The sequence below is a fragment of the Crotalus tigris genome, unplaced genomic scaffold (assembly GCF_016545835.1).
Source record: "Crotalus tigris isolate CLP2741 ecotype Arizona unplaced genomic scaffold, ASM1654583v1 scf7180000019386.494713, whole genome shotgun sequence".
NCBI lineage: Eukaryota > Metazoa > Chordata > Lepidosauria > Squamata > Viperidae > Crotalus > Crotalus tigris.
In genome coordinates, this window is record NW_024097511.1 from 139,356 (window position 1) to 150,000 (window position 10,645).

The following is a 10,645-nucleotide window of genomic DNA, read 5'->3' on the forward strand; positions in this document are numbered from 1 at the left end:
AAGGTCGGGTGTCACTGAGGCTCCCTGCCACCACTGAATAGCAGCAGACCAGTGATACCAGAGTCACAAAGGCCTACTCAGGCCTCAAAGGCAGAGCAAGCCCAGGGCCACTTGCTCTCCCTTATTCCTCCTTTTCCCGCTGGGCGGGTGTAGCGGAGAGCAGACACAATTGCTGGCTTCTTTGGTGCCTTTCTTCCCTCTTCGGTGCTTTCCCATCCCTGCCCACTTGCCCCATTGTCTTCCTTGGACACGCCGTCAGGGCATGACTAAACCTCAGCGGGAGGCCAAGGGAAGCACAGGGTGACCCCTGCTTGCATCCAAGCTCTGCTGCTTACACTCTCTTCACCCCCTCCCATCCCAAAGGAGCAAAACCTTCCTCGGCCAGCCCCCCTCCCCCCCCCCAAAAAAAACCGTCCCCTTCCTTCATCCCTAGCTTGCTCACGACCCGCCCTTAAACACCAGGCGCTGTTCGCCATTTCGCAGGCCTCCGGGCACCTTTCCCGGGGAAAACCGGGACGCCCCGAATCAGGAACTGAGGAGACTGCGAGCAGAGGGCCGAAGGAGGGATAGCGGGAGCGACCTAGCGCTTTTCCCCTGAGGCTCTGTCAGGCCCGCAAGCCCCCCCCCCTTTTTTTTTTCTTTCTTTCTTTTTCTGCGCGGCCGCGAGAATCTCTCGGCTCCAACCTCCTCCCAGCAAACAGCCGTCTGACTTTTCTCTTTCTCCGAGGTGAATCTCTGACCTCGCGGCCTTTCAGTGGCAGCAGTTACACACATAAACACACATGTACACACATCCCGCCACAGCCATAGGCGAGCCGAGCCGAGCCTTTTCAGGAATCCAACGTGGTGGTGGTGTTGGGCCACTTCACTCGCCGTAACTGGAGGGCGGCGGAAACGTGTTAATTAACGTAGGCCTGAACGAAAAGGAAGGCTCCAGACAGTCGCTTTTCTGGATGAGGCTGACCGCTCTTGCAGGGCAGATAAGTAGGCGCCCGCGCTACATCTTGCTGGAAGTTATTCCAGCCCTGCGCCTTGAGCGTCTCTTTCGGCCTTCAGGTGCCATTGAGGGATTCAGACGGCCGCTTCTTTCGTTGTTTCCCGCCGCCTACATCAAAGCCTGCTAGGTTCCCCCACCTTCTGTCCCTTAAAAGCCTTCTCCACCTGCGCCCTAGTGCTTCGGAAGGCCAGAGAACTACCCCAGCAAGCAAAAGTGGACTCTCCCAACTCCAGTTTAGGCTTAATCCCGGCCGTCGCTGCTTCTTTAGAAAGGGCCGTGAGCACCATTGAGCAGAAGGGGGCGCCAACCAGCGAAGAACCCGGGATCGGTTGTCCAGGTCTCTGAAGTCGCTTTTGGCTGCAAGGCTTGGCTGGGGAGGGGGGGTGGAAGACGGGTGGGTAGCCGTCTTCGCCTTCCCTGACAGACCTGGTAAATGAGGAGTCTTTTCTCTTTCTCCCGCCAAACCCACGCCTGGCTCGCTTTTGTTCCCGGCGGCTACTAAGGCTACTACTAAGGCTGTGCGGTAGGCAAAGAAAGGTGACCAAACTCAGAAACTATGGAGACGTAGGGATGAATTGGTATTCGCAGAAGACGGAAGGGAGGCTTGTAGCACCATTTCTTTTATTCAAATGCCTAAGCTTTTGGTTTGGCCTCTTCATTATTATTACATACGTAGATTAACCGAGTCTGGTCCTACAGTAAAGGGACCAGTACCTGCCGTCCACAGGCCAGTCTAAAAGCAGACAAGGCGACCTACTTGTAAACTGATTGGGCCACATTCGTAACAAAGAAAGGGGGAAAACTTCTGCCTCCCTCGGGGGAGGGGGGGCGGAGAGGGAAAAAAGAGAGAGAGAGAGAAAGGGCGTCTTTTGAGGAAACAAGAGATCAAGCCTTGCGGGGTATCTCCGAGGAACGCACCCTAGCCTTCGCAACACAGCCTGTGAAAAGGGCAAATTACCAGGCGGCGCACGCGCAGTATAGTAAACCCGGGGCCAAGGGATACTTGTAGCTTCTCCGCGGTGCTCGGAGTGGTCTTTTCTGTCTGGTAGGCGAAAGGCAAGGAACTTTCACCGGGCCGGGGGGGGGGGGAAAGGAAGGAGAAAATATTCAGCAACCCATTAACTACTCCGCTTGAAGAGACCAAAAAAAAAAAAAAAAAGACAATTCGGAGATGGCCCATTAAAGCTCACATGAGCCGCTATAACAAACATCGGAATATTTTTAAAGGGGAGCAATAACCGGTGCGTGTGTGCGCGCTCGCATGTTTCCGGCGCCGAAACTTTGGGGAAGTTTATAAACACCTTGGCGATATAGAGAATGAAAGAGAGAGAAAGAATTGGAGGGGGAAATCAAGCTCCCGGTTTCTTTTCTTGAGCACAATAACAACAACAAAAACCTCCCATATTTTGCTTCCGCTTAGATAAAATAATGATTCATTGGGAAAATGGGGCATAAATCTTCATTTTGGACGCAATTAAAGTGTTGATTTCATTCATGCCCCTAAGCGGTTCTTGTAATTTGCTCAAATAGCTTTATGTACCAAGCGCTCTGAAGCTTTTAGAAACCTATTTTCTCGTTAGACTTGTTGGATTACAATTTTGATTCAACAACAGCCCTCTTCAACTACAGCCCTTGTTTTCAGCGATATCTGCAGGGGCGCACGATACCCCCAACCAAACCGCAGCCACCCCCTTCCAAGGTCTAAAAAGTCAGCAGACCACTGCCGGCCCACCCATGTATACATGCAGGGAATGAGATCCTGACAAGCAAAATTAACAACCGACTTACAAATTTTCCATTGCTTATTGAATACTTTTCAAAAACAGGCATTTTGTCCAAGAGCTTCATAAAATCTTATGGCTGCAATCAACACATTGCTTCTTCTGTCCCGTCCTCATCATGGACAACAGATGCAGCCACCAAAAAGAGGGAGCAGTAAATGAAGAACGCTTTGAGCCGAACTCAGGCATAAAATCGCCTTAATCAAGACAACAGCATTCTGATCAATGCCTTCTCAAAATAGACCTCAGACCTCTGCCTGCCTTCGCAAAACCAAACAAAAAGCGTCTCTAGAGCTACAGTCCAATGGCTTTTGAAAGTTTCCAACGTAACAGATCATAAAGAAGGAAGAAACTTGGGAGGGGTGTGTGTTGGAATCTGTTTCTTTCAAAGGAAGCAGTAATTGCAACTAAACCACCGGTGTTGCCCATTATTGTCACCTTCCGCAACAATCTCCAAGACGATGCCCACCACTAATTGTAGCTTTAAGGAACATTCATTAGTTAATATCACTTCTCCCGTTTTAAACCAAAATGATACTTTTGTTTTCCTTTCAAAAAAAACCAAGCCTTATTCCAGCGGTTAGGCATGAGCACGGGAAACCAGGTGAAGTTGGAAGGTTCAGATATCCCAAATAAGGGATAGCCAAAGAGGCACGGATGACACCGCAACATCATTCTTTCCCTCACTAGTTCTTGCTGCTTCTCCTGATTTTATCATTTCTTTTAAATAAAGCCCAATGTCTTTGCAGCAGGCAATCTTCATACAAAGCAATGCTCACTGAGGTCTAAAAGCTTTCGGCCAAGGAAAACTGACAAGACAGGCTAATGAACCATAGAGACAGGAAGAAAATAGTTTGCTAGATTTCAAACCCCAGACCACCAATCTCGGATTTGACTCTTCCTCTTTTTTCCTCCCACCCCTTTCTAGCATCTCTTTACATTCACAAGTAGAGCCTTCTGTTGTCATTAAAAGGAGAGTAAATAAAATAAAGACAAAAATTAAAAGCGACAAGGAGCAGGTCAAGTTTGGAGGCAATGCTTTTACAAGCTCATTCCGCCAGGTCGAATCCCAGAGCAAGACTTAATGAAGTAATAATAGCCACATTATTCAAAAATTTTCATTTCGATGGAAATTTATCCAAAAGGGACTTAATCATATGCAAATAATAAAAGGGGGCGTAGTGACCTGGCAAACGATCTGCATACAGATTTGCACAGCAACTGCAAAGCTGGAGATGACCATACCTGATCTGTTAGGTTTGCTGATCTCGTTATGTCTTCGCTGTCTGATTTTGATCCGCCTTCTCTATCATCTATTACCAAATCGATTGGCATTTTCCCTTTCAAACAGCTAATGTACCGGTGGCAGAAATTGTCACACAATTCGTGTACCTGCATTATGACAAATGTAACAACACCAAAATATAATCAAGGGCATGTTAAGTGAAATTGACAAGAGCAGTCAATTCCCCTCCCCCCTTTCCTGACATCAAAAGTTCTAAATAGGGGGAAACAGACTGCAATTATCCCCTCGAGAGGCTTTCAGAATTAAGAAGAACTTTCTTTTTCTGGCAAAATAGAGATATCCCAGAAAATTGACAGTGACAAGATGATTCACAGCCTACAACATATTCAACACCCGTGTTAAATTCATCTGCTCTCAGAACTGTGACTATTAGTGAGGTAGCCTGCATGGATGACATTTAAGGTAAACTGTTTAATTTTACCCCGCTATAGCATCACAAGCCTTTTCCCAAGGAGTCTGTGGACACAAAGGACCCCTTGCTCCAATTGTACAAAAAAGTGGAATGCTCTAAAAGTACCTGAATCCATGCCCTTACATTCTGAGCTGCTGTAATGTTTTTCCACTGTGAACAGGCCCATATTAACCATTTATTGCAAAGCACAAGCATGCCACTTGCTACTGTTAGAACAAAAAATGCCTAAAATATCCCTATTCACCCCCCCATTGTCCTCTTTCCTTATATGTATGTATAAATATCTCACAGATTGTTTTTTTTTTTAGTAGAAACAATATTCCAGGAAACCCTGAAATGTTTCTAGTCCAGTCCTACTTTGAAATGTACTTGGGTTCCCATAGTAGTATTATTATTAGTACACATATTCAGATTGATCGGACATCTGCCTTCTTGGGAAAGGGAAGGAGTAGCTCCCACAAAAGAAATAAGAAACTGACACATCTAGCAACTCTGGCTTGTTTCTGCAAAATGTTACAGGACAAACTGTGCCCTGTGTGTGACCCTGCAGATGGCTCTTTAAAAGAAAAAGAGGGGGGGGGGCTGAAAAACTAAAAACTAAAGTACCTGGATAGAAATAGCTACCCTACGGGGAAGCACGCTGAAAGACAAGCATCCTTCTAAATATTATCCAATGCATTTGTGCAAAGGTAGTAAAAAGAGATACAAGGCCAGGGTGTTTGTGATCCAGATTTTCAGTGGCTGAAATTGTAATTAAACTTTAAAGAGAAATGGATGCCATGATTGGTTTTGACACTAATTACCAGAAGGAAAGATATTTATGGAAATTTTGCTGTAGCTTCAACTTTATGAAATATTATTAGATAGGGGTGAGAAAAAGAAAGAGAGAGAGAGTTACCTTCTCTAATTCCAACAGATGAAACCTTAATACTTGTATGGCTTGGATCATCTGTAAAAATACAAAACAGTGTAAGTCTCTGATTTTAGGGCTTCTCCAATACTTCTCTTCCTGTTTACTATCCAGGAGTCACTGTATGTACGTTCTTACATATGCAGACATATGCCTTGATGTGTGTGAATATTTTGATTTATTACAGCAACACTAGAACTGAAAAGCTGTCTTTCTGCAGACTATTTAACAAAAAGAAAGCTCAGGTTTTTACTTTTGACCGCTGTTGCAATGAATTGGCCAAATTACACGGCTCATAAATATTTCTTTAGCAAACGGTAATATAGATAGTAATATTGCTGGTCCAGTAGAGGCAAGCAAATATGAGAAGAAGAGAATAAGTTTCTATTGCAAAGGACTAATTTAATTTTTTCAGAGTCAATTTGACTCAAGATCTTTGCCTCAAACTGCCATTATTCCAGGACTACCCAGCTCTGCCTCTAAAGCAAAGATACCTCGAAATTTGCATAATCGCAGCTAGGGTAAAGCGAGGCGAATGTCCTCGGGTAATCCACCCAATTTCGCTTTTGGACCGTGCTCCTGAAAGGACCTCAAAAAGTCTCCAAGCTCGGTTTCTTTTTTTTACTATCGTATCCCCCCCCCACCCCATTCTGAGGGGGGGGGGGAAGGAAAACTTGCCTCTTAAGAAAACAAGGGAAACACATATGTCAGGGAGACGTATCTGAACTCTTACCAAGTTATCCAGTTCGGGGTTAGAAGAAAATAAGGGTTTTTCTGCTCGTATCTAGAGACAGGGTAGAAAAATCCGGGGCGAAGAGATTAAAAAAAAAAGAAGAAGAAAAAGCAGTTTGAGAGACCGAGGCAACTCAAGTTGTATTGTTACCCCTTGTTACATTACATCGCGCCCCCTCCCCATACAATCATCCCCACAACCCCCCCCCCAAAACTGGCAGGCAGAGCCGAAAGACTCAAGCGAAGGAGCCCAGCGCGCTGCCAAGCCTGCCGGACAGCTGTCTGCGGCGCCCCCTCCGTCCCCACGCACCAGCAGCGACCCAGAAGCTGGCAGCCTTCTTGGGAAAGTGGCCAGGAGGGCGGCGAGGGTAATCGAAGCCCTAGGGCGACCCTTCAAGTCAAGGTGTGGGCCGGAGGGGCTGCCCTCTCTTCCGGAGAGGAGGGGGAAGCGAGAGGGAATCGGGGGGCTGCAAGGCGCGAAGGCAAGGCGACAAGGGCTTAGGGGGCGGCGGGCGAACCGCCCTCGTCCTTCCCGCGGGGGTCGCCCAGGCTCGGGGAAGCTCATAATGAATCAGGGGCCCCGGGATCGGGGGTTTGCTGACCTGTTTCGCGAACACGGCAATGTCTTCGTTGAAAGATTCGGAAGAACAAACGTCGCCTCCCGCTACCCCGGGCTCCCGGGGCGTGCACGTCGCTAGTTCACATTTCTCAAAAATCAGTGCTAAGAGTGGGAAGAGGGGATGTCTGAAATGGGGGTGGGGGAAAAAAAAAGGTAAAGCGTCACCAAAGCAGAGACCCCCGTGAGCCGCGCGGGCTCCAGGAGGCCGGGCTTCGGGCAAAGCCTGGTCTCCGTCTGGGAGCAACCTCCCAAGTGAACTTTCCAGCCCCCGCGCTCTCCAACGCGCCTAGCCCGGCGCAGCCCGCTCTTCTCCCCCGTTGCAGAACCAGAAGCCTGGATCTGAGCCCCGGGACCCGGTCTGAGTTGCCCATCTAAAAGCTGGTCAGAGGACCCGAGCAGCCTTATCTAAGACTATTAACCAAATGGATTTAGCAGCCATTTTGAATCCACTTCCCGCCCCCCCCCGTCCCCAGCTTTCCCCCACATGGACTTTAGTTCTGGGATGGGGAATGAGAAATCAGCCTTGGGATTTATTGTAATTGTTTTCAGGGGAGGGGGAGCGGGTTAAAGAAAGGTACTTGGGTAAGCTAAATTGTCAAAGTTTCCCCATGGGGTGGGGGGAAGGAGAGAGAGAGACAGAAATAAAGGTTCTCTGAAAGGAATTTGAACTGTTTATATGTGGATCATCAGCTCTTCCCCCCAGCTGGATCAGGAGATTATGCTTTTCCTTCACAAACTCAGTAAGGTAACGCACAATTATTATTGAATGGAGCATATGAAAGTGCATTGCGGAACTAGTGGCTTTTCACATTTTAAACTTCATTTTTAACATGTTAATAAGTTATTCACCAAATCAACATCATGGTCTCTTCATCTGCAAATTTTCCCATTCACCTTTCCTTCTAACTTCTTTGGGGCTGCAGAACTGAAAGTAACCCGCAACGCAAAGGGGTAAAAGTATGATAGTTAAATATGCAGCATTTCTTCAGATTCCCGCAAATAGCAGTGGTGACTGCAAAAGGCAAATTCATCTGAAGTTATACTGGAGGAATAAATCAAGCTGCATACTTTTAAAAAAATCTTTTTTAAAAAAAAATCCCGCATCAGAGAAACTCCAAACCTTATCTAAATTCAGTGTGTGTAGGGGGGAGGGGATAGGAGGAATTCTGCAATTCTGAACATCCCCTTTTAAATTTGAATTTAAAGGAAGCTGTCAAATTGTTTTTCAAAAACTCTAGAAGTCTTAGTATAGGAAGAAGAAAATAAAACATACCTTATTTCTGTATAAATTTAATGAATAAATGAATACATATTTCTTAATACTTCTTAAAATCTACTTTCAGAAAAAGTTCTATTTTTATTTATTTTATGCTATAAAGTCTTTATTTCTTTCTCTCTCTCTCTCTCTCTTTCTTTTTCTTTCCTTTCTTTCATTCTTTTTCTGTTTCTTTTCTTTCTCTCTCTCTCTCTCTCTCCACTTTTCACAAGACTTTGCAGCTTATTGCAAAAAGTTGTAACCAAAACAACTAAAGGACAATTTCAATCCCTCCTCCCACATACATATTGAAGTTCCTAAAAAATAAATGGGGAGAAGGATCTTTCTTTCTGCACAATGCTTCTCAGATCTTAGAGGGAGGGGAGGCATTCTAAATTTTGCAAAGTGACACATGCATTTTCTTTCCAAAACAATTAAATTTCTTTCAGTGGGGAATTTTTTATTTGAGGTAGAACAGAAGTTAGTAAGAGCAGAGCATCACAGTAAAGGAATCCAACCAGGGCACACCCCCCCCCCCCATTCTACAGCTTTCCTACTTTGAGACTAGGCTCTGCAGTGGGTAAGGGTGGAGGGGGAAAAAAAACCAGGGGGGAAGCAGCACATTTTCTGGAGAATAAAACTGATGCTAGCCATACCTACCCATAAATTGCATCTTTATCTCTCTTTAAAGCGTCATTGACAGAGGAACCCATGCTGGGGGGCATGGCGTTGGTGTGAGCTGTGTGCGGGTATTGATGGGAGTGAAGCGGAGGACCATGGTTCAGGTGGTGGACAGGCTGCATGGATCTGGCGGCATGGGGGTCCCCATACATGGTGCTCGGAATCCCCACTCCATCCATCCCACCGTAATGGGGTAAATCGTCGTACTGCATAATAAACAGGAGGGAAAGAAAAAGGGTCAAAAGAAAGGCCCCTCTGAAGTGTAGTTTATGCAGGGATGGGGGAGAAGAGAGGAAAGCAACTTTGTGTGCCAGGGAGTTGAGTTGGGAAGAATGGCTTGGAAGTTAGGGGAGATGGCACCAAATCAGATGACAGGAAAAGGCCTGGCTTTAAGAGTGAGGGTTTTTGCTCCCCCCCCTTTTTAATATATAGATATTAATTTTCCAGTAGGCCATCGTAAGCATGTCCTTTCTGGGATCCTGGCACAATCTTGTGGGAAGGAAAAAGTTAACAGACGGGTAGTAAACTAGCGTTTTAGAGTCCAATTCATCATAAATGCATGCTGAAAAGCTGCCTCGTTCAGTGGGCTTCCCCAGCAGAAGTTAAAATGAGGACGCCTATTATTAACACGTGCATTAAGATAGTCCTTTATTTTTAAGAGGTTTCCCTGTGGGCATCAGTTGTGCATGCAAAGAGCCCCAAGTGGAGAAGGCCTTCCCTGATGTTGCAAAGGCACTCTAAGTAAGGTAGGGTGCAGAAAAATAGAAAGCTCCATTTAGAATGACTCTTCAAGGAAATTTCTTGGAGGTTCTTTCCTTTCTAGTCTTCTGGGGGAAAAGGATAAGAAAACTACAGTTAGGATGGGCGTTTGCTTGGGGATTTTTTGTATAATTAATAAACAGAATAGTTGGAAAGTAGTCCTGTTTTCAGTTTAATTTTCCTGCTGTTGAGAAGTCACATGCACAAATATCAGACTTCAAATACATTTGGGACAGTTCTAAGGCCATGTATTTTCTTCAGCAAGAGGCAGTGCATTTTATTTAACAGTGCTATTATATAGTACTGTCTCATTTGCCTACTGCCTTTGCTTCTGCTGCGGGGAAATTAAACTTAAAATACTTTTCCTCCCTTAGTAGCAGAAGCCAAATGTTAGAATTCCTCAGGTGAAAGGATGTGTCTATACTGTGTGCCTGGAAGACAGGAATATCACACGCTTCCATTTCAATTTTTTAAGGACAAATATAAGTAAAGCCCTTGACACTACTTGATCTGTAAAGCTAAATGCAAGATAAACAATCGGGTAACTTTATGGACAGATAGATTGACAAAATAGTGCCTTCGAATGTATTTAAAAGTTGCATTGCCTTCTAAATACATTTTTTGACTTTACTATTTTCGGAAAAACCTCAGTTGTTTTGTAGTTCAGAAAGCTTCATCCTGGTGAAGTTTCATATCAAAGAATTAAATAAACTGTAGCTCTAGGTACACATCTGCATAATTTGGTCTCTTGTCATAATTTTGGGAACATTCTTAACTAATGGTCCAAGGACTTTTCTAAATAAACCCCCAGCAGGTATTTAAACTTACAATAGTTTAAAAAGTTATTATTTGTGAAGATATTATTAGCATATCTGAAAAGGCCAAAGACAAATTTAGAATCCTAAACTGAAAGCAATATTAAAAGGACTGAAGTTCTGTTTCAAGGCTGCGTTTAGGCAGCGTTTCTTTCCCACTAAATGATCAAGTGATATGAATTAACAGGACCAAGGGATTCTGAATATACATCTATCTTTAAGAAAAGTCTGACCTAGGTCTCCCCAACTGAACCATGCAGTTATTAAAATGTTTGAATGTCTCAAAACAGCGGTCTATTTTATAAAATATCTTAATTTACTCCTTCCCCGCTTCCCCGTGCGTTGCAGAAAATGCAAAACTCTCCCTCCGGCCCCACA

At 45.1% G+C, this 10,645-nt stretch overlaps 1 protein-coding gene across 3 annotated transcripts in view; it reads right to left on the bottom strand.

The window, feature by feature from the left end:
* LOC120316518 (homeobox protein Meis1) overlaps positions 1–10,645 on the bottom strand; it is a 142,026-nt gene that overhangs the window by 131,213 nt on the left and 168 nt on the right. For all 3 annotated transcript variants that reach the window (XM_039362218.1, XM_039362219.1, XM_039362220.1), the window contains exons 2-6: positions 8,673–8,899; positions 6,741–6,882; positions 6,140–6,190; positions 5,395–5,445; positions 4,024–4,170 (exon numbers count right to left, since the gene is read on the bottom strand). In XM_039362218.1, the coding sequence (XP_039218152.1) occupies positions 4,024–4,170; positions 5,395–5,445; positions 6,140–6,190; positions 6,741–6,882; positions 8,673–8,899 (618 nt within the window). The remainder of the gene's footprint in view (positions 1–4,023; positions 4,171–5,394; positions 5,446–6,139; positions 6,191–6,740; positions 6,883–8,672; positions 8,900–10,645) is intronic.